Raw genomic sequence first — 25,122 nt, 5'->3', positions numbered from 1 at the left:
AAAAAAAAAAAAAAAAAAACATTTTTACGAGCAAAGCGCAAAACTGTGCATCGGAAATTCTAAAGATATGCTCATTTTAAAATTATTTTGCGATAGTGCTGTTGAACTGAATTTTATGGTTTAAGTGTAAAGAACATTATATTTGATAAAGAAAGGTAACACACAAAACATTAAAAAACGCCCCTTTGGGCGTAATGTAAAATCTGAAAGCTTTAATTTTAAAAAAATTTTTTTACTTGTTAATTCTATTGTGGTCTGAATGTTCTTATGTGGTGGTTCTTTTTTTAATCGAGTATTTCCCCCCCCCCCCCGTGGGTTTTTGCCTTTTTCTGCATATATTACGGAAACGAAGTATAAAACGTTAGTAAATTTATTTAAAGATGATGGGGTATTCAAAAGGGTTTCCCCTGAGATAAATTCAATATACATATATAAAATCCCTCAAAAAGATTTTACATTTTTCTTGAAAGGATAAGTGAAAAAAATTTTCTTGTATAGTTCATTTTAAACTTGCTTATTTTTAATATTTTGTATTTCTTTTTGGCTCGATTCTAGAAGACTGGAAAAGCTGAGGCTGTGCAATTCTCTGATGTTTTTTAAGTGAAAATAGATTGATAGGTACATGGGCAAAGCCAATGCAGTGCGCAATGCCGAGTTTGTGCAATTCTCTGATTTTTTTTAAGTGAAAATAGATCGATGTGCACATGGGCAAAGTCAATGTGGTGCGCAATGCCGAGTTTATGCAACTCTGGGATTTTTTTTAAGTGAAAATAGATCCATGTGCACATGGGCAAAGCCAATGTGGTGCACAATGCCGAGTTTGTGCAATTCTGGGATGTTTTTTAAGTGAAAATAGATTGATGTGTACATGGGCAAAGCCAATGCAGTGCGCAATGCCGAGGTTGTGCGCAATGCTGAGTTTGTGCAATTCTCTGGTGTTTTTTTAAGTGAAAATAGGTTGATGTGTACATGGGCACAGCCAATGCAGTGCGCAATGCCGAGGTTGTGCAATTCTCTGATGTTTTTTCAAGTGAAAATAGATCGATGTGTACACAGGCAAAGCCAATGTAGCACACAATGCCAAGTTTGTGCAATTCTCTAATATTTTCTAAGTAAAAATATATTGACTTGCACATGGACAAAGCCAAGGCAGTGCGCAATGCCAAGTTTGTGTATTTCTCTGATTTTTTTAGTGAAAATAAATGGATGTGTACATGGGAAAAGCTAATGTAGCGCGCAATGCCGAGTTTGTGGAATTTTGTAATGTTTTCTAAGTAAAAATAGATCAACTTGCACATGGTCAAAGCCAAGGCAATGCGCAATGCCAAGTTTGTGTAATTCTCTGATTTTTTTTTTTAGTGAAAATAGATGGATGTATACATCAACACCAAGTTTTTACAATTCTTTGAAGTTTTTCGAGCGAATACAGATCGTTGTGCACATGAACAAAGCGAGGCTGTATGTTACACGGAGCTGTAATGTAACATATTTTATATGCAATGTTTAATGTGTCGTTTGTGTATTTTAAATTTGCATTGTTGCTTTAATTGCAAGTTATACTTTAGACATCTTTTTTTTTTTTTTTTTTTGTTTTTTTAATTGTTTGGTTCTGATATGTTGATAATGCTTTCCGAAAAATATTGATAATCCGACGATCTACTCAATAGTAGCAAAATTTGACCCTATAAATAACTTATACTTTTTTATTTTAATACGTAGTATTTGCTATCGCAATTGCACTTGATAATATGTGCGTGTGTGTGTGTGTGTGAAGCACTGCTTAGTGTTCCAAATTTGTAGTGTTTATTTTCCTTCATTGTGAGAAATTGGATTATTTTTATTTGTATAATGTATAGAATTCTAGTAAGACTATAGAATATGATGTGATTAAAAGAATAATAGTCATTCAAAAACTACCAAAAATCGAGTTCAAGTGTTCCAAATTTGTAGTGTTTATTTTCATTGTGAGAAATTGGATTCTTTTTATTTGTATAATGTATAGAATTCTAGTAAGACTATAGAATATGACGTGATTTAAGAATTGAAGAAACAGTGATATGAAAGCTGTGTATGATGTTGATCTGGAATAAAAATATTTATTTTTTTTATTAAAGTTTAAAATTTTTAGAAAATAATGAAGATTATCTACTTACTAGTACCTAAGGGATTGTGTCGTTATGTAGCAACAAGGTAATTTGTAAAATTGATAAATTAAAATGTTCGATAATATGAATTTAAATTTGTTGGCAACTACTCTGGTAAAAGAAAGAAAAAAAAAAAAAAAAAAAAGAGGGAAATAGTTTTTGATTCGAGCGTATTGGCAACAGAGAGAAACCAGACGAAAACCATAGAACTAGCACTTTTTTTAAGAACTTGAACTCGACGATTTTTAGTAGTTTTTGAGTCGGCTGTAATCGGATATTGTTCTTTAAATAATTATCCTTTTAAACTAAAAACGTAAATAATACAGTCAAAAGTCGTTAATCCGGACTCGTCGGGACTTCGGCGATTCCGGATTATCGATTTTTCCGGATTATAGATCATCAATTTAAATCTGGTAAGACGGCATGCAGAAATTACAAAATTAAAAATATGAAACCGTAATTTATGAAATAAAGAACAATTATGATCTAAAGGGTATCAAAATTTACAAAAAGAAAAAGCTTAATATTTATTTGTTTACTTTATTAAACATTTCCTTCAATGCAAGTTGCTTCGTTTCATGTGATAATACTTTCTCTTTAATTCTATTAAACAGACATAATTTCTTGTTTAGTTACAAAGTTCCGCTGTTCAAGTCCTATAATTGCTGTGTTGAGAATACCGACTAATTTGTCAATCGAAATGTTTTCGTTTTCAATAACCTCTGGGTCACTTTCTTCACTATCCGAAGCGAATTATAATGACCAGGAACTTGATTTAAATCATATCAAAGACTGAAATACTACACTTAGTAGGGAATTATAAACCAAATAAAATAAAAACATCTGCCCTGAAGATAAGGATAGTGCTGACAGATCAACTTCCAATCCGCAGTGTGAAATTGATAAACAGATTTCGGATTCCAAAACATATTTTCGCTTTGTAGATACAAATTGCATAATAGTAAATATATATTGGAAATTCTATTTGACATAATCTTTCTAATCTATCATAATCTAATAATGACGTTTCTGCATTCCCCCCCCCCTCTGCCACAGAGCAGCGTGAAATTGATAAACAGATTTCAGATTTCAAAACATACTTTCGCTTTGTAGTAAATATATATCGGAAATTCTATTTGACATAATCGAAAGTTCAAGCTTACTTTTATAAAATTGCTCTAACAGTCTGGCAAAAAATAATAAGCCGGATCCAATTCGAAGATTAAGGAACAATGCAATCTGCAACATTAACTGAATTAGATAATTTTAGCTTAACGTATAACTCCGTTACACATTAAACGCGCATGCGCGCAAACATATTCGCAGCCATAAGGGTCTTACGCGCTCTCGTAAATGCCTGTGCGCATGCGCGAACGCTACGCATGCGCAGAAAGTTTGTAGCTTTGAGGTCCGGATTATAGATCATTCCGGATTATGGGTGTCCGAATTAACGACTTTTGACTGTATTATGTCAATATAACCCCCTCCCACCCAAAAATCAAAATCATGTGTATGATTTATTTTACATCGAATCATTCACAAAAGAAGAAGTTAGTATTTTTCTAGTAGCTATCCGGAATATAATCCAGCATCAAAAAAATTCTCAAAGGGCCAAGTCTTGAAATTTATTAAGCCCTTATATTAACAGATTTAACGTAAATTGGAGAACATACTATTTTATTTAAAAGACATGCAATAATATGCAACATTCTGATATAATTGCCACAATAAATTTAATACAGTCAAAAGTCATTAATCCGGACTCGTCGGGACTTCGGCGATTCCGGATAAGCGATTTTTCCGGATTATAGATCATCAGTTTAAATCTGGTAAGACGGCATGCAGAAATTACAAAATTAAAAATATGAAACCGTAATTTATGAAATAAAGAACAATTATGATCTAAAGGGTATCAAAATTTACAAAAAGAAAAAGCTTAATATTTATTTGTTTACTTTATTAAACATTTCCTTCAATGCAAGTTGCTTCGTTTCATGTGATAATACTTTCTCTTTAATTCTATTAAACAGACATAATTTCTTGTTTAGTTACAAAGTTCCGCTGTTCAAGTCCTATAATTGCTGTGTTGAGAATACCGACTAATTTGTCAATCGAAATGTTTTCGTTTTCAATAACCTCTGGGTCACTTTCTTCACTATCCGAAGCGAATTATAATGACCAGGAACTTGATTTAAATCATATCAAAGACTGAAATACTACACTTAGTAGGGAATTATAAACCAAATAAAATAAAAACATCTGCCCTGAAGATAAGGATAGTGCTGACAGATCAACTTCCAATCCGCAGTGTGAAATTGATAAACAGATTTCGGATTCCAAAACATATTTTCGCTTTGTAGATACAAATTGCATAATAGTAAATATATATTGGAAATTCTATTTGACATAATCTTTCTAATCTATCATAATCTAATAATGACGTTTCTGCATCCCCCCCCCCTCTGCCACAGAGCAGCGTGAAATTGATAAACAGATTTCAGATTTCAAAACATACTTTCGCTTTGTAGTAAATATATATCGGAAATTCTATTTGACATAATCGAAAGTTCAAGCTTACTTTTATAAAATTGCTCTAACAGTCTGCAAAAAATAATAAGCCGGATCCAATTCGAAGATTAAGGAACAACGCAATCTGCAACATTAACTCAATTAGATAATTTTAGCTTAACGTATAACTCCGTTACACATTAAACGCGCATGCGCGCAAACATATTCGCAGCCATAAGGGTCTTACGCGCTCTCGTAAACGCCTGTGCGCATGTGCGAACGCTACGCATGCGCAGAAAGTTTGTAGCTTTGAGGTCCGGATTATAGATCATTCCGGATTATGGGTGTCCGAATTAACGACTTTTGACTGTATTATGTCAATATAACCCCCTCCCACCCAAAAATCAAAATCATGTGTATGATTTATTTTACATCGAATCATTCACAAAAGAAGAAGTTAGTATTTTTCTAGTAGCTATCCGGAATATAATCCAGCATCAAAAAAATCCTCAAAGGGCCAAGTCTTGAAATTTATTAAGCCCTTATATTAATAGATTTAACGTAAATTGGAGAACATACTATTTTATTTAAAAGACATGCAATAATATGCAACATTCTGATATAATTGCCACAATAAATTTAATACAGTCAAAAGTCATTAATCCGGACTCGTCGGGACTTTGGCGATTCCGGATTATCGATTTTTCCGGATTATAGATCATCAGTTTAAATCTGGTAAGATGGCATGCAGAAATTACAAAATTAAAAATATGAAACCGTAATTTATGAAATAAAGAACAATTATGATCTAAAGGGTATCAAAATTTACAAAAAGAAAAAGCTTAATATTTATTTGTTTACTTTATTAAACATTTCTTTCAATGTAAGTTGCTTCATTTCATGTGATAATACTTTCTCTTTAATTCTATTAAACAGACATAATTTCTTGTTTAGTTACAAAGTTCCGCTGTTCAAGTCCTATAATTGCTGTGTTGAGAATACCGACTAATTTGTCAATTGAAATGTTTTTGTTTTCAATAACCTGTGGGTCACTTTCTTCACTATCGGAAGCGAATTATAATGACGAGGAACTAGATTTAAATCATGTCAAAGACGGAGTACATCGAGATGAAATACAGTCAAAAGTCGTTAATCCGGACTCGTCGGGACTTCAGCGATTCCGGATTATAGATCATCAGTTTAAATCTCGTAAGACGGCATGCAGAAATTCTAAAATTAAAAATATGAAACTGCAATTTATGAAATAAAGAACAATTATGATCTAAAGGGTATCAAAATTTACAAAAAAAGCTTAATATTTATTTGTTTACTTTATTAAACATTTCTTTCAATGTAAGTTGTTTAAGTTGCTTTGTTTTATGTGATAATACTTTCTCTTTAATTCTATAAACAGACATAATTTCTTGTTCAGTTACAAAGTTCTGCTGTTCAAGTCCAGTTAATTGCTGTGCCGAGAATACCGACTAACTTGTCAATCTAAATTTTTTCGTTTTCACTAACCTCTCTGTCACATTCTTCATGTCTTTATCCATTTTTTGGAGCAATTCCACTTTTTATTTGTTGGACATCGAAACATACTTTCGTTTTGTAGATCCTTTGGAAGTTCCAGCATCGGAAATTCTATTTGACATAATCGAAAGTTCAAGTTTACTTTTATAAAATTGCTCTTTGATAGTCTGCAAAAAATAATAAGCGGGATCCAATTCGAAGATTAAGGAACAACGCAATCATTAACATTAACTGAAATAGATAATTAGATAATGTTAGCTTACACCGTCCGTTATACATTAAACGCGGAGGCGAAAACGTATTCTGCACTTGCGCACACGCATATGCGCAGTAGTCAAGGTCTTACTCGCACACGTAAAATGCCTGTGCGCATGTGCCAACGCGGTGCATGCGCAGAAAGTTTTTAGCTTTGAGGTCCGGATTATAGATCATTCCGGATTATGGGTGTCCGAATTAACGACTTTTGACTGTACTACACTTAGTAAGGAATTATAAGCCAAATAAAATAAAAAACATCTGCCCTGAAGATAAGGATAGTGCTGACAGATCAACTTCCAATCCGTGGCGTGAAATTGATAAACAGATTTCGGATTTCAAAACATACTTTCGCTTTGCAGATACAAATTACATATTGGTCAATATATATCAGAAATTCTATTTGACATAATCGAAAGTTCAAGCTTACTTTTATGAAATTGCTCTAACAGTCAGCAAAAAATAATAAGCCGGATCCAATTCGAAGATTAAGGAACAACGCAATCTGCAACATTAACTGAATTAAATAATTTTTGCTTAGATTATACCGTCCGTTACACATTAAATGCGCATGCGCAAAAACATGTTTGCAGCCATAAAGGTCTTACGCGCACTCGTAAACGCCTGTGCACATGCGTGAACGCGACGCATGCGCAGAAAGTTTGCAGCTTTGAGGTCCGGATTATGGGTGTCCGAATTAACGACTTTTGACTGTAATAAAAATCTTTTTTTATTTGTATAAATTCTAAAATCTTTGAAAATACTGAAGCTGTATGAAATACAAATATGAAAGACTGTGATGTTGTTTACAGTTTTAATAACTCCTACAATTCACTGACTGCATTATTATAGCTTAAAATATAAAGAATTTATTATACTTATTTCTCTATCTATAGAGAATACATTGTGACGTCACAATTTTAGTCCCACCCATTTATGGACGTCACTTAGCTCCGCCTTAGCTTAATATTTATTTGTTTACGCAACGTATTCTGAGATTTAAAAATCGCCAAGCAGTGGGTTAAAGCACATTTTCACCCTAAAATGTTATGAAATAGTTGGTTATAAATGAAAAAAAAAATGCAGATGACAAAATATCTAAATTTTTGTAGTACGCATTTAAAAAACTACAAAGATCTGATATATAATGATTCAAAAATGTACCAAAAACATACGAAACGCTATATGGATACTGCTTAGCTTAGCAACATTTTAATACTTAAACGCACAATATATATAGGGAAGAGTAGAACTGCTTTTCGATTCATAGTACAATTTTCCATAAAACTCTGTAAGTTTGTTTAAAATGTAACAACCTTCATTCCTCGTGAGGAATATAAATTACTTACACATGAGAACTGTTCCGTTTAGCTTGAAATGGTTTTGTATTCAGGACACGTCGTCTAACTAACTGTTGTGTTAAAAGCCTAACAGTTCCAGATATCATACTTCCTTTCAGAGTACAAATCTCAGTATCATGAGAATTCAATACATATCATTCCGTATTATCCTTTTAACATTGATGACAATACCGTCAATTCACTTCATTTCCAAACTGAATTAACGAGCTACTCAAACATTTATTTCAAATGACTTCTTTCTTTCAAATTCAAACATATCTGTCATAAGGATTAGTTTACGAAGGAAAGTTTACTAAACATACCGAAATTTACTTATTTTTAACTTCCAGTCATACACATTTCTTTAACTTTTATTAATTGCAAACGCTTTCTGTTGCTTATTTGTGTTACTTGAATGTCCTTCATATTTATTGATTTAATTTTTAACTTAATTAAATCATTCGGAATCTTTTTTTTTCAGACTGAAATTTCATATCATAAAAGTAAACAGGTAAGCTCTAGGCAGAATATTTTTCATGCGTTGAACTTCAACTTATCCTATTAGTTGAACCGAAGCGAATGATCTTTTTTGGGGGGCCATTTATTTTAACTTTATTTTGTCCCATCTTTTCTTCCTGGTCTTTTACACTCGTATAAAACGTACGAAGTTCCTTTTTACTCTTCCCTGAAACACAAAATTGCCCCCTTTCCTTCTCACCTTAGACAAAGAATGTCTATGAACAATGACTATTCTTTGCCTTAGCTTGATTTTCCACCCATCGGTTACAGAAAGACTTAGCGGATGCAAAACCAGGGCCGACTAATACTATTTTTCACTTGGATTCAAATTACTATATTTTTGGAATCCTAATCGAGGTAATTGGACGTTTTTTCCTTTTTTCATTTTGTACTGTTACGGTTTAATGTTACAATAGAATCTTTTTCTAATTATTCTTATTGAGTTTAATCAGTTTAAATTTCGTATTATTCCTAAATTCATTACTTTACACGTATAGGCGAATGTATTTTTTCATTTCAAAACTTTAGTTACAGATTTTAAGAATTAACTTTTCTGTTTTTTTTTTATTATTTTTTTTTATATATATGTTTTTATATATTTTTGTTCTAGTGTAGAATTGGGTGCCTCTTCGATTAGCGACAATTTTTTGTAAAATTTTGACAATGAAATCTCATTTCTGGTTACCATGATAGTGTAACTTTGCTTTAGCCTCCTGATTTTTTTAAAATAAAAATGGATTGTTGTGTACATGGACAAATTTAAAGCAGTGCGCAATTCTGGGATTTTTTTTTTTTTTTTAAGTGAAAACAGATCGATGTACGCAGAGTTTATGCAATTCTTTGACTTTTTATTTTGGATTTGTGTAGCGGCCATCTTGAAATTGTGTCTTTCTGGCGCCGATCTTGGCGTCAAAAAAAATTGCCAAAACACAAGGTGCACCCAGTTGTAAACTTTTACCTATATATTTTTTGATCAAATTTTCATTTATATTTTCATATGGTGGATTACTTGGTAAAATCCTAGTACAGTAGAAGTCCAGAAATCCACAACACTTGGGACCAGAGGTTGTGTGGATTTTAGGATAGAAAAGATAATATTCAGACTAAAAGAGCAAAATAAATAAGGCATATTAGATATATTTTATTAAATTATTATATACATTTATACAATAATTAATTATATGCATTAAATTATTATTACATATATAAACTGATTATATTATATTGTTCATTTACATTAGGCTCCTCTATTTTTAAATCAGCAGGAATCTTGTTCCCACATTTCTCTCAGAAGTAGTCCTGAAATAGGTACTCCATCACTCCGCCACTGCCGGAACCACTCTTACAAGACAGCATCGAGGTTTGCCAATTTCCCTTCATGTAAAGATTTCTGGTTTCGGATTCCGGGGATAGAATCACTGTTGCTGTAAAATTTCAACAGCTTTTTTTTTATTGTTCCGTATACAGTCAAAAGTCGTTAATCCGGACTCGTCGGGACTTCGACGATTCCGGATTATCGATTTTTCCGGATTATAGATAATCAGTTTAAATCTCGTAAGATGGCATGCAGAAATTCTAAAATTAAAAATATGAAACCGTAATTTATGAAATAAAGAACAATTATGATCTAAAGGGTATCAAAATTTGCAAAAAGAAAAAGCTTAATATTTATTTGTTTACTTTATTAAACATTTCTTTCAATGTAAGTTGTTTAAGTTTTACTTCGTTTCATGTGATAATACTTTCTCTTTAATTCTATTAAACAGACATAATTCACATAAACAGACATAGTAGCAATAAAGTCAGTTACAAAGTTCCGCTGTTCAAGTCCTATAATTGCTGTGTCGAGAACACCGACTAATTTGTCAATCGAAATTTTTTTGTTTTCACTAACCTCTGTCACTTTCTTCACTATCGGAAGCGAATTATAATGACGAGGAACTTGTTTTAAATCATATCAAAGACGGAGCACATCGAGATGAAATACTAATTTGGTAAGGAATTATAAGCCAAATAAAATAAAAACATCTGCCCTGAAGTTAAGGATAGTGCTGACAGATCAACTTCCAATTCATTACACGCCCGCTGCGGCGTTCCCCCCGCCGAGCAGCGTGAAATTGATAAACAGATTTCGGATTTCAAAACATACTTTCGCTTTAGATCCTTTACATATTAACAAATATATATCGGAAATTCTATTTGATATAATCGAAAGTTTAAGCTTACTTTTATAAAATTGCTCTTACAGTCTGCAAAAAATAATAAGCCGGATCCAATTCGAAAATTAAGGAACAACGCAATCATCAACATTAACTGAAATAGATAATTAGATAATTTTAGCTTATACATCCATTATACATAAAACGCGCACGCGAAAATGTATTGTGCACTTGCGCACACTCATATGCGCAGTCGTAAAAGGTCTTACGCGCACGCGTAAACGCCTATGCGCATGTGTCAACGCGGCGCATGCGCAGAAAGTTTTTAGTTTTGAGGTCCGGATTATAGATCATTCCGAATTATGGGTGTCCGAATTAACGACTTTTGACTGTATCATACACAGTCCGTGTGGCAATTCCATACTATTCTCTTATAAACCGATCAGTAGCACCTGTTTCCATCTTTAGCAGAATTTCCACTTATTTCATTACCGTCAATGTAACGTGTTTACATTTTTCAACCTTGCAGGCAGTAAAATCACGAGTGCATTTCTTATCTGTCATAGTATTAAAAACCACTGAAATTTAAAATATTCTTAATTTATCCAAAAAATATATGGATAAAAAAAATCACTAAACAATCTCATGAAATAACAAAGCTCAGAAAGTACAACAACATGAATCATGAACTTGAAAGAAGAGTTGAATTAATCGTCTGCTTTTTTACCTCGATGCAGATTAAAGGGAAAAAAAAACTTTTATCATGATGTCAGTAATTTGGTATTTTCGTTATAACTCATTATTATTTGGTAATTATGGCATCATTATCCAGTAAGTATTTTTTCTTCGATATTTCGTATTCCATGTTGCAGTTTCCGGAACCTATAAACTAAATGTTTAAATTTTGAGAGGCAATGCGGATTTTTGGTATTTGACTGTATACCATATGGCCTTGGCACGATTTTGAAAATTGTCGCCATCACCGAAATGACTCAGTTACTGCTCATCATTAATACAAAGAATATGTACATAGGGAACTACTCTTATATGTGCCGTCAGGTCGCCAAATTACTATCTAAATTTGTTGTCTACATTTCGAACTTTAAGGTTAAAATGTCTCCACAAACGGGGTTTTTGCACAGCAGAACCACGTTTTAAACACACAATTTTAGCTAAAACTCCAAAACAAAAATATTAGATAGCAAAAATGCATTAATCTTTGGATTATGGTAACTTGGCAATTTTTGGCGAAAATTTGGCAACCAACCCTGCTACAGCTACCTTCTACTTTTTTTTTCGGCGCCATTTTGTCCTCATAAAGTAAAGAGAGGTTTCTTTTCTTTTTATTTACTCAACATTTTTTCCAACAATCTGCTAGTTGAATTACACCGAAATTTTATGGAACAAAACTGCTTAATCATGACGAATATTAACTGCAAAATTGGGAGAAAGTGCAGAATCGCAAACTCCTTGCCACGTTTTTCAGAATCGCACATACACAGTAACCATGTACACATCGACTTATTTTCACTTAAAAAAAACATCCCAGAATTGCACAAAAATGGCATTACGCACACTTGACTTTATCCATGTACACTGCTTTTTTCTCACAAATTAGAAAATGTTGCACGAAAATGCAGGAAAATTTTGTGAATCTTTAAAGTCGGTAAAAAGGACATATATGAAATAACCTGATCACGAAAAAGTATATACCCTTTCCAAGGATGAACATTTGCACGTGTAAAATAAATAAAATATCCAAAAACTTTTCTCTCTAAATTATCTATTATAAACATCACCTGCGAATTTATAACGCAAACATTGAAAATGGTTGCAAATACAGAGTTGCCAACTCTCCCGATTTAGGCGGGAGACTCCCGATTTTCGACCGCTCTCCCGCCAACCTGATTTACAATATATTTCTCCCGACTTTTTCTTATTCTTAATATTTCTCACGATTTTTATGGAACTTGGCTTAATACTTCGTTATATGAACAAAAAAAAAAAGTGATTCTTCTCTAGATTATATCTAAAATGAAACCTTGCGAATCAGATGAGAATTTCTGCTTTGTGATCGACAGCATACGTATCCAGAAACTTCGTTCTCCAGTTGTCCAATGGGCATCGAGCTCCACTGCGTGTCATCTGGCATATATTAGCCAATGAGCACAAAGCAAGCTCAAGGCCATTGGCCGTTCTTTGGATGTTCTTTCGCTATTTCGTTCATCTTGTCCTGAGTTGCGTGAGTACACGTGCCTTTAGGAAATAGTTTTAGAAATTATCGTCTTTTGATATGTCTGCGAGAAAGGTGAAATACTCGTGCACGTTTCAAAAATCGTACACAGTTGACTTTCCTTCCATTATTTCTTCAAGGAAATGTAATAAATTTGCAAGGTGTACCATCTGTCGTTGCGATTTTTCGATTTCGCTTGGTGGAAGGGCAGATGTTCTCAAACATGTGCGTACACAAAAACACAAGGACAACATGAGTTGTTTTGAAAAAATGAAAAATTAATTTTTTCTTCGGAAACAAAAGACCAAAAAGTGATTAATACAGAATGTCTGTTCTCTGCCTTTTTACTGGAGCACAACCTGTCACTGAATGCATCGGATCACGCTGCAGCTTTATATAGAAAAATGTTTCCCGATAGTGAAATCGCTAAGAAATACTTAAGTGCAAGGACCAAAACAGGTGCAATTGTTAAAGACCTTTCTGATTAAGACAAAAATAAGTTTTATATCTATTTTAGAAGTTACTTCTGCCGAGTACGTGATTGCATACTTCATAAATTTCGAATCAACGATTAAATGATTTTGCATGCTAACGTTACAGATGTTTCTGCTCTAGTAAATGCATCTTTTTCTGATATAAGATATTTCTCGAATATATTTCCAGTCTTACTTCATTTAGTCATGAAAGATGATGTTATAACTGAAAAATTGCAGTAGTAATTTCGCAGTTTACAATTAGAAAACTTGGATGAAGTTATAAAATCAGCTAAGATTGACACCCAGTGGAGGTTAATTGGAAAATTGAAAGGTGCTGATGGAATTTTAAAATATAGTGAACTCTCTAGAATTATGTTGGCCATCTTGACAGTTCCCCATAGTAATGCAGAGTGTGAGAGGATTTTCAGTGTTGTTGCGAAAATGAGGACTAAATTTAGATCTAATATTAGTGATGACACATTAGAAAAACTTTTATTAGCGAAAGCAGGTCTACGTGGCAATTGCTATGAACAAAATTATGAAGTTTCTTTCTTAACGAGAGCAAAATCTGCCACTGTCCGTAACATTTGTATGAAAACTGATTAAAGTGCCTTTTTTTTTTTTTTTTAAACGATGAAAGTAATAAAAATGTTTTTTATGCCTAAGGTATTTTTGTTTTGCTTGCATTTAAGACTTAGTAACTATTTAAAGTTAATTCATTATTAAAAACTATATTTTTATCATTTAAAAAGTCTTTTTAACATTGTGAAAAATCTCCTGATTTTTGAGTGTCATAGGTTGGCAACTATGCAAATACTTAGTGTCAAATATTTAAGTTATTTCCATGCACGTTTACTTTTACTGAAACGTATTCCAAAATGCTACAAACATATAATTCACAAAATAACTATCATTTAATTAAAATATAATTAAACCATGTACACGTCGACCTATTTTTACTTGAAAAAAATCCCAGAATTGCACGAAAATGGCATTGCACACACTCTTGACTTTATCCATGTACACTCCTTTTTTCTCACAAATTAGAAAAATTTGCACGAAAATGCAAGAAAATTTTGTGAATTTTTAAAGTCTGTAAAAAGGACATATATGAAATTACCTGATCGCCAAAAAGTATATACCCTTTCCAAGGATGAACATTTGCATGTATAAAATAAATAAAATATCCAAAAACTTTTCCCACTAATTTATCAATGTAAACGTCACCTGCAAATTTATAACGCAGACATTCAAAATGGTTGCAAATACTTAATGTCAAATATTTAAATTATTTCCATGCACGTTTACTTCTACTGAAATGTATTCCAAAATGCTACAAACATATAATTCACAAAATAACTAACATTTAATTAAAATATAATTAAATTAAAAACACTACTTAAAATATAAATAAACACATACATTAAATTAATAAAAATTAACTTAAAATCTTAATTACTTTAAACTAATTCATTGCTAATAAAAATTTTCCAGTAATAGCATATTAATTTATTTATTCCTTATATTTAGAACAATGCATAAAAATATTATCCTCAAATGATTAAAAATACTAACTTACCTAATCTTCTACAGAATCTTGAGTGCATAGCGGATCACAAAATGTCCATTTTCACCAGATTTTTTGCACCGCCATTCAAACTTATCTGTAATATCCTTCCTTTCACACAATCTCATTTTATTCCCACATGTTGGACATTCATACTTATCTGCAATTAATCCTACACTCATACAATATGTAAGCAATTCTTTTGGATTATCAGATAAACGCAGTAAAAATTTCGAATTCACTTTAGATAGGGCCATGGGATCCAAAAATTAACCAACACTGTTTCATACAACACAGAGTGAAGCTAAATACAAAATCCTATAAAGTACTGCAGATATTTTTCCAAATTTTCCCCCTTTTCCGATTAAAGAGCTGTCATTCGTCCATAAATGTCACATGACATATCTCATGATATCTCATTTCTCTCAGCAAAATAATCCGTAATTGGAACTGGGTACTTCTCACATTATTGCCAAATCCTAGGTAGTAACCTTTATCGCCTACCAAAATGTCGCCAAACTGCCTGTTACCATATTCCAAAGATTAGCCCAAAAATGTAAAGTTTCTAACCAAAAATATCTGAAAAGACATCTACGAGAAACTTAAAAAAACATCTACGAATTGCACAATCTAGGCAGCGAAAGAATCTATGAACTATGCACACCTCGCTTCAATAAATTAACATAACAATAAATTTCAAAGAATACCATGTACACAGCATTCTGTTTAAACTTTAAAAAAAATTTACAAATTGCACAATCTAGGCATTGTGCACAAATCAACAAAATTACAAACAATTCAAATAACAACAGAAATTGATAGTAAAAACATAATGAACTAACATTCTACAAAGTAAAAACAATAAAATAAAATGCACTTACCATAATACATACGTGAATAAAATTTTGCCAGTCACACAACGTCTGAACAAAAAAAGTGGCACGGTTTTGCTGTATCACATGTCTTTCCGTGATTCAAAATTCGAAAGTAACGATGAAAACTTCCTCCAAAGTTAACTTACTGCACGAAAACCACAATCCAAATCTTAAACTCTGCTGACAGCAACATACTTTAGCAGCAACCATTTGACTGCAAACCCACACAAGTCTATCCAGAAGTACCATTCTTCGTTCGAGTTCTCATATCAGCTTTGCATTTTGGACATGCCAAACTTTGTTTTAAAAGTCCTGACTCCCACAGAAATTCCAAAAATGCACTTTTATCCATATAAACACACCTGTGAACAAAAGACTCGTCCACAATTCCAACATTGTACCTTTTAATACTAAATTTACTTTGCACACAGTCTAAAATATGTGACTGAAATCTTGCCACCACGTCTTTCATTGCAACATTCAAAACATGCACGACACGAACCAACGAGCAATTAAACAACTGCAGCAAATGAGTTAAGTTTCAACATCAAAAGAGTTGCCATACAAACAGCATCATCTACCAGACCATCCCACAGCATGGAAACGTGTCAAAAACCAGCACAGAACACATATGGCAACATTTGGTGATCTTAGGGCGCATATAAGAGTAGAGCTATACATAGACATTCTTGATTAACACTAGAACGGCGGGAAAACTTACCTACTGGAACGGTGGTAAAAGGTCATTTTGACCCTTCGATGAAAGTACTGAAATAGCAACTGTAAAACAATTTTAAATGCCATGCATTGGCACAAATACATACTTTATATATATTTCATAATTTATATTTAATATCACATGATAATTTATTGATTTAACTGATAACTGAAACATCAGAGAAATGTTCTCTGATGTTTCAGCTATATCATTATATATGTAGCTGAATGGAATATGTAAATCATTTCGTTTCAATTCTGTTTAATGTTCAAAATATTAGAGATTACACATACATATTAAAAATTAATGCAGGTGATGCAAAAATAATTTTTAACAATTTTTCCAGTGCATTTTCCACACACAACTTTGGAACAAGATGTGCAATATTCTTGAGATTTGTTTCCATTGCATCTCTGTACTTGACACTTTTTTCTCTCTATATCCATTTTCTTTACATGTGTTTTTCTGAAGACTCAGGAAGGATCTTTGGGAGTTTTGAAGCCATATGTACCACTCTTCTAATTTCAGTAGAAATTCTCTCCTGTTAATGGTGTTTCCTATTACACTTTTATAAATTATCCAGGCATTCAAAGCTGCATGATCCAAAATATTGAAAAAAGGTATGTACAGGCCATCATCTAGAAGCCGATGTAACTGAATGTTTTCAGCACATCTGATCACGAATATCCACACCATACTTGTTGAATCTTTGAATTGAATACTTTGTTGCGTTTGAAAATGCTATTGAATTGTGTAACTTCTTGAGACTGTCTTCAGTTTTTACAGTAGAATGTAATAAGCTTAGTAGAAAAAGGCTTTTGTTTCCTTTCCCTTGATAGATGATAAGTGTGATATTATCATGTTCCACTATTGTCTATGAATAAAGATTACTACACATATTTTTCAAAGATATAGGAATTTCTCTTCTGTTCTTTTTCATTGTGCCAACCATAGTTGTATTTTTTGATTTTAGCTTTTCTGATAATTTAATGCTAGTAAAATAGTTATTCGTGGTAATATTCCTTTGTTTAGATGTGGCTCCGTTAGCTGTTTCATCTTTTCCTAGATAAGGAAATTCTTTCAAGAGGTATTTAGTATCAACGTCGACAGATAACTAAAATTTTATTCAAAATTTATCAGGTTTATTAGGCATATATTGTGTAAATCTACACTTAGGTTTAGATAGTAATAATTGTTTATCAACTGTAATATTTTGTCCTAACTGGTAGAACGTTTTGCAGTTTTCAATAAATTTGTTCCACATGTCTGACGCAAGAGCAAATTTATCAGTCTGTAATCGAGTAGATCTTGTTGTCTTTTCATCGAACCTTAAAAATCGTTTTATTTCTTTGAATCTATCTCTTGATATAGTTTCTTTGCAAAAAAGTATTCCCTATGCTTCGGACCACAAAGAATATAAATCTAAGCCCTTTGCTCCTATTACTCCTCGAACATACAATATAGCGACAAAAGCATCTAACTTAGCCAGAGGTAACTTCCAGTCTTTATTTCCAAGTTGCCAGTGAGCTTCGGATTCTATACATTTCTTTATTTGTAGCAAGATATCATCATCAATGAAAAGCTTGAAAACACTAGACACTTTGTCCTCAGAAACACGACTCTTTGCAAAAAAAATTGGTCCTGCTGTTTCGTTTAGAACGTTATAAGCAGGAACACGGCCGCGGACTGAATTTTTGGAATTTTTTCATTTCATGTAATGTTATCAGGAGCTGTAAAAATAATTTTGCAAATACCCTGATCCATTTTTGCCCGTTTATTTCTGACGAGTTCTTTTTCGTTTACTTCGCTGTCCTCGGATTCACTAATAGTTTGTGTCTGGAATTCATCTTCAGTTTCTACAGAAAAATTAGAAATTTCATCTCCGTCAGACTCATTTTCAGATAGCTCCTGCAACAATTTTTTAATTTCTTCATCTGTAAGACCTCTTTTCTGCTTATTAGGCATATTTTGTAAAAGTTGAAAAAAGTAGAAAAATACCGGACTATCAGAAAACGATAGGGAATATATTTTAGCATATGATTCTCACAGTGTAAAGGAAAGGTGATAATGAACTTGATGGCAGAATTCATATGTACTGAAATACTGATTTGGGATTACAAAGGAAACATCTATCCTAACTGTTATCTCCTGCAGTAAGTAAGCTGAACTAACAAACGGTAAAATACATCTGTAAAATAAACTATTTTTGAAAAGAAATGTAAACAGGAAAAACCCTGCATCTACCTTTCTTGCAGTATTTTCTTCAAATGAATAAATAACTGCAAACTAAGGAACAGCAACTTATGTAGACATTACATAGTCATGAGACCATCCATGTTTTTATCCCTCTGGGAGATAGAATGAATGCAATCGAAAAATCCTTATCAGTGAATGTTTTTTATGGGTTATTTGACAATGCCTTGAGCAGAAAGAGGGATAAAAGTAAAGGGGTCAAAATGACCCCTGTCTGCCGTTCTAGGAATACATGCCAGTATTTCAAAAACTAACAAACCTAGAATGCTGAAAATTTTTTTACACATATTTGTTATCTATTTTGGAAAATTCAAAAAATTCCAAACTATTTCTTCCAGTAAAACAAAAGTAATCAATGGTCAAAAGTGTCCAGGGGTCAAAATGACCCCTACCACCATTCTAGTGTTAACGAATTACACTCAAGACATCTACTGCAAAAATCCGTGTCAATAAACTACTACTTTTGAGAATAAGTTGAAACTTGTCATATAAACTAATGACACCAGCACCCAGGCGGGAAACATAAAGTTTTGTTGATTGGAGCACTATCTCTGAGTAAGGCTGAGAAATTTTCACCTTACCCTCATACATATTAAGTATGAGCTGAATTATTTTTGTATGCTGAATATACTTCTTTTCTTCCTTGCTTTAGTTCATATGTACTAAGTAGCATGTTTAACCTGCTAAATTTAATTTAATATTATGCTTTTCCTTCTAACTTTAAGCCTAATATCATGTTCCAGCAGTTAACTTTTTGACATTGCTTAATATCATGTTTTTTCATTTAAATATAAATTTAACTTGTGTTTAGAGCAAAGAGAAGGATACCCCTTGTATTATCGCGAAATAGTTGTTTCATTTATCACCAAGTTGTTTCATTTATGATAGCCTGAATAGTTGACATCGCCAACACATTAGTTGAATGTTATAGAAATCCTATTATGGCGTAATCGGTTGCATGATTGTTGTAAATTCGAAAGGGCTCGTGTGTGTATTGGTTAGGAAGCATGTTGTTTGTTTTGTGGTTTAGATGGTAAAATGGCTGAATGTAGTAAGATTAATTTGAAGTTTCTGTGCAATTTGGGAAGAAAGGAAGAACATTACTTGGCTGGTGTGTAAATGAGGGTTTACTTAGTAGCCAGTATTAAGTGTCCTGTTTGTAGGAAGGAAATGTGTATGGTCGAAAGTCGGATGATAAACAGGGCTACAGAGGATATTTTTGACTCTTATTTTGTGAATTTATGTGGCGATGCCAGTATACAGATTCTAGTTCAAATAATTTTAGGAAGTTTTTGGATGTTGTTACGGAATTTTGTTTGACTGAAGACATGTTAATTTGTAAATAAGGTAAATGGACATTTCCTTTGTGTAGTGCAAAGATGAATCTCCTTTTTTATGTCATTTCATTGTTTGATTTAAAATGTAATTTATTAAGATTATATATATATATATATATATATATGAAATGTAGAATCTTGTACGTTATTTGTGTTGTGTAGCCGGGGCAACAGGAATGAGACAAATTTTGGAATATAAAGTGATACGTTTATTTAGGAACAGGGATGCAATTTAGGTAAAGAATCGCCAACACATTATTAAGCAATATGATTAGAATTTAATTTAATCAATTGATTTAAAAATAGCATTACATATATATATATATATAATAATTTATTTCCTAAACCGTATTGATTAATTGATTATATTATCTCCTAAGTTTAATTAAAGTAGAATTATTTTAAAAGTGTGCATCCATACTGGTAAGTTATATTTTGAAAGATGTTTTGAAGTAATTTGAAAGCAAAATGTTAATAATGTTTTAACGGGGACTGGAGTTAAATCATCACGAAGAATAATATTACAATTGTAAAAGTAAAAATTAAAACATGTAATTATTGTCATTGATCGGAAATTAGTTGACTTTTCAAGGGGAACAAACCAACTCCCGTTCAATGATCAATAATTGATAGAAATACGTAAATATGAAAGTGTTTCGTCTTTACTCGAGTTATAAATTAAAGCCAAACCGGCAATTCTAGTCAGGCCAAATATTTCCGCGAATAGTTGTTACTCAAAGAACTGATTCTCATGAAGCATTTTAGTCAATTCAATTTGGAGTAAAAATCAATTACTGTAGAGAAATCTTGTAAAACTCGAGTAATCGTCCCCGACACTATCATCTTTATGTATTTGAGTACTATATTATTTGTAGAAATTAAACATTGGAAATTGTCATTATGAAATCGAAATCAAAGTAAAGTTGAAATAAACATAGAAGATTATAAAAAAGATAAATAATGCAAACTTTGCAAAAACAAATCAAAGAGAACATAAAAATAATATAAAAATAATATAAAAATAAAATAGAAAATAATATAAATAAGATCAGTGAATGTACATGAAGATATAAAGGCCAGAAAGGTATTAAGTAACTTACATTCTTTCTAGTGGGGGAGTTGGCAGTGTGTTCTCTTCGTGTCTGACTCAGAAGTGTAGGGTGTCCGAAAATTCTTAGCGGCAGTAGGGGCTTTGAATTATATCAGTCGGCAAGACTTGGGTGAAGAAATTTATGGTAGTGGGTTGGACTTGGAATTCTTGAGGGATGTATTTTGTGGAGTTCTTATCTGAGAGAGACCGTCTGTTAAGATTTTTTTAAAAATACTAGTGAATGGAAATTAATTAATTTCTGGCTAATTGTCGTGTTGCAATGATTAAGAATTTAAGAAAGGAAAAAGGCATTTTCGCTATCCAAGAGCTAGTAGACAGTCTAAAGGCAGGAAATAGGCCCATTTTTTTAGTAACAGTATAGTAACAGTATATGTCTGAAGACAATTAGCTTTTTACAATATATACAATTGAGTAATTACACTATATACAAATCTTTCAACTGACAGTCATCCAACTTATACCGCCTTCTCAGGTTTAGGAATAAATTATCATATCCCTATCAGTTAAATGATTTAGAGTGAGTATTTAACGCTTGCTCTTTTAAGGCAATGGTTGATAAATTGAAAGGGAATTAGATTATTTTTGAGAATTTTGATAAGGATCAAAATTTCGCGTTGTAAATCTATTGTATCTGTGCATATAGTTTTAATTCGTTGTATTTGATTAATTATAGTATTGTTAATTACTTTTTTGGATATGTTGGAGTTCCAATTTATTAATTTGTTAGTATTGAAATTGAAGTTTCTTGTTTTGTCAAAAAGTAAAATTTTTTTGTAGTTAATGATTTGAAGATCTAGAAAGTCTATGCTATTTTGTGAATTATTAGTTTTATTAAGTTTAAGACAATTCGGATAAATGTTGGAGTTTTCAATTTTACCAAAATTATTAATTGTAATAAGGTCATCAATAAATCTGTAGGTGTGTTTGTAGTAATTTAACTCTTGTGGTTGTAGATTTTTTTGGAAGTTAAATTCTTTGACAAATAAAAAGATATTACAGATCGAGGTGCTGGAATGTAAGCCCATTGGCAATCCTCTGACTTGTTTAAAAAGTTGATTTTGAAACTTGATGTAGTTATGAAAAAGTGTGCATTTTAGGTAGGTTTTCCATTTGTCAAGAGTCATGATATTGAGTATATTAGGGAAAAGTTTTGGTAGATCAAGTAGACTGGTATAGATTTCTTCTAGAGGAAGTGAGGTATATAAGTTTTCAAAATCATAGCAGTTAATGTTTTGGATGTTAATGGTATGAATGGTATTAATGACAGGAGTGTTATTATGAATGATCCAGCAATAGTTATGATTAGTGTTACAATCATTGAAAATAAATTTACAGATTTTATTAAGTTGAATTGAAAAATAATAGTCTATATTTTTCTTGTAATTATTAGTTCCATTAGCTATAAATCTAAATTTTAATGGTGTTTTATGGAATTTGGGAATCGCATAAAGATTAGTAAATCTGTTGTAGTTTGCATTGAAAGTAATATTGAGTTTCTTATGAAAAGTTTTAATCCTGTTTATTATAGATGTTTCTGTAAGGTTGGCTGATTGATAAGTAGTTGCGTTGAGAAGTTCTTTATGAATAATCTCAGTGTAGAATTGTTTTCATATAATGCTAAAGTTATTAGTTGCTTTATCTATTTTTGTAATAGTAAAAAGCTGTTTTAATTTACTAATATCAGATGTAAGTTGCGACCAGTTCAGTGTACTTTTAAATTTGAGGTGACTGATTTCTGTGGATATGCGTTGAAGAATTTTAGCTTTCCATTTTAAGAAGGTATCTATGGGAAAATTCAGTTGATAGCTTGCTTTAACTATAAATTCGTTGATGTTGTTTTCGAAAGTCTTGTAACAGTAATTTGTAGTCATGTTTCTGACTGGTCTAAATTTTGTACCATAACTCATTAGTGTTTTTAGTTGATGGTTTTGTATGATATTCAGGTTGCCAGTAATTATGTGCTGGTGATGAGAATCTACGTAATTGCTGTAAATTGGTGTCTGCAGGTTCATCTATTTCATGGTGGTTAGTAAGCAAGTTGCTTAAGGTCCTTTGATATTTAAATGCAATCATTGGTATAGTGTCAACTGCGGGGAAGTAATCTTTACAATCTCTGATGATTCTTGAGAAATGAATATTGTCAAACTGCGGATGCAGAAAATTGACTTTAAAATAAATTTTGCGTTGAGTGAGACTATTAGAGAGTCTGAAAAGACTAAAATCAAGAATCATGTCTTTAATGATTTGTATGTCGTCGTAGCTTTCTTGAATGAATTTTTTTAGTTTGATAAGGAATTTATTAGTACAGGAGTGTAACCAGTTGAGAAGTTTCTTGGGAAAACAGTCTGAGTCAAAAAAACATTTCAATTGTTTTTTCAATGCAAGTGTATCCAAAGTGGATAAAAATCTCGCATTATTTTTTATTTTGCTTCCTCTTTTTTCTCTTTGCGTTTTGATGCTGTAGAGTTTAAATTGGCTGAAAATAGACTTCTTAGAAGTATCTCTATGACTATGTATATAAGTGTTAAGTCCATATGGATAAAGTGAACGTTGTTTTAGTATATAGAGAGATTCCTGAAAAATTCGTGTTTTGTGATTGGGTATTATATCTAGTATCTGAAGTTGAATAGAGTTGAAGTCATGGTGTTTAAAGTGTTCTAATTCTGCTGTATTAAGTTGTGATGGTGTACTTATTTTAATGTTATTTTTTTGTGCGTTGAATTTTTTGATTTGAGCTCTATGGTTATTGATTCGAAAGTTAAGATTGTTTTTAGTCTGTCCTATATATTTAATATGTCAAGTACCGCATGTAATCATGTAAATACAGTTAAATGTTTTTCATAGAAATTGTTTTTTGGGTTTACCTGTAGCAGGCATGGCGTTAAATTTTCAAGTTTGTCATCTAGTGGAATGACATTTAGTGATTTCAATATGAGTTAAACTAGCAAGATATAAAAGTAAGGAGGCTGCTAACCTTCAATACAGTAAAGTTTTTGTATAAGAACTTTAAAACTTAAAAAGGTTGGAGATAATATATAAAGTGGGTACATTAGGTAAGAGATAAATAGCACTAATAGCTGCTATTTAGCATATCAAATGTTGTATGAACTTAAATCCATTTAGTGCGAATACAAGTTATTATTACTTGCGCAATTGCTGCAAAGTTAGTTAATAATAATTTATTTCCTAAACCGTATTGATTAATTGATTATATTATCTCCTAAGTTTAATTAAAGTAGAATTATTTTAAAAGTGTGCATCCATACTGGTAAGTTATATTTTGAAAGATGTTTTGAAGTAATTTGAAAGCAAAATGTTAATAATGTTTTAACGGGGACTGGAGTTAAATCATCACGAAGAATAATATTACAATTGTAAAAGTAAAAATTAAAACATGTAATTATTGTCATTGATCGGAAATTAGTTGACTTTTCAAGGGGAACAAACCAACTCCCGTTCAATGATCAATAATTGATAGAAATACGTAAATATGAAAGTGTTTCGTCTTTACTCGAGTTATAAATTAAAGCCAAACCGGCAATTCTAGTCAGGCCAAATATTTCCGCGAATAGTTGTTACTCAAAGAACTGATTCTCATGAAGCATTTTAGTCAATTCAATTTGGAGTAAAAATCAATTACTGTAGAGAAATCTTGTAAAACTCGAGTAATCGTCCCCGACACTATCATCTTTATGTATTTGAGTACTATATTATTTGTAGAAATTAAACATTGGAAATTGTCATTATGAAATCGAAATCAAAGTAAAGTTGAAATAAACATAGAAGATTATAAAAAAGATAAATAATGCAAACTTTGCAAAAACAAATCAAAGAGAACATAAAAATAATATAAAAATAATATAAAAATAAAATAGAAAATAATATAAATAAGATCAGTGAATGTACATGAAGATATAAAGGCCAGAAAGGTATTAAGTAACTTACATTCTTTCTAGTGGGGGAGTTGGCAGTGTGTTCTCTTCGTGTCTGACTCAGAAGTGTAGGGTGTCCGAAAATTCTTAGCGGCAGTAGGGGCTTTGAATTATATCAGTCGGCAAGACTTGGGTGAAGAAATTTATGGTAGTGGGTTGGACTTG

At 31.9% G+C, this 25,122-nt stretch overlaps 2 protein-coding genes across 7 annotated transcripts in view; one reads left to right on the top strand and one right to left on the bottom strand.

The window, feature by feature from the left end:
- Positions 1-7,983, bottom strand: part of LOC146998469 (NADH dehydrogenase [ubiquinone] 1 beta subcomplex subunit 2, mitochondrial-like) — a 30,707-nt gene extending 22,724 nt beyond the window's left edge. The window contains exon 1 of the mRNA XM_085810763.1: positions 7,787-7,983. Coding sequence (XP_085666889.1) covers positions 7,787-7,884 — 98 coding nt within the window. The 5' untranslated portion in view covers positions 7,885-7,983. The remainder of the gene's footprint in view (positions 1-7,786) is intronic.
- A 372-nt stretch (positions 7,984-8,355) lies between these two features.
- LOC118190584 (cholesin) overlaps positions 8,356-25,122 on the top strand; it is a 46,091-nt gene continuing 29,324 nt past the window's right edge. Inside the window, exons 1-2 of one of the 6 annotated variants that reach the window (XM_035361337.2) lie at positions 8,358-8,653; positions 9,538-9,722. The gene's annotated coding sequence lies outside the window, so the exon portion shown is untranslated. Of the gene's footprint in view, positions 8,654-9,537; positions 9,723-25,122 lie in introns of all 6 variants that reach the window. The other 5 variants (XM_085810761.1, XM_035361335.2, XM_035361333.2 and 2 more) reach the window with 5 other exon arrangements.

This window comes from Stegodyphus dumicola, chromosome 2, assembly GCF_044657685.1.
Source record: "Stegodyphus dumicola isolate Sdum_Otavi_A_Nest chromosome 2, ASM4465768v1".
NCBI lineage: Eukaryota > Metazoa > Arthropoda > Arachnida > Araneae > Eresidae > Stegodyphus > Stegodyphus dumicola.
Note: the sequence above shows the minus strand (reverse complement) of the source record. Positions and strands in the feature narration are given on the sequence as shown.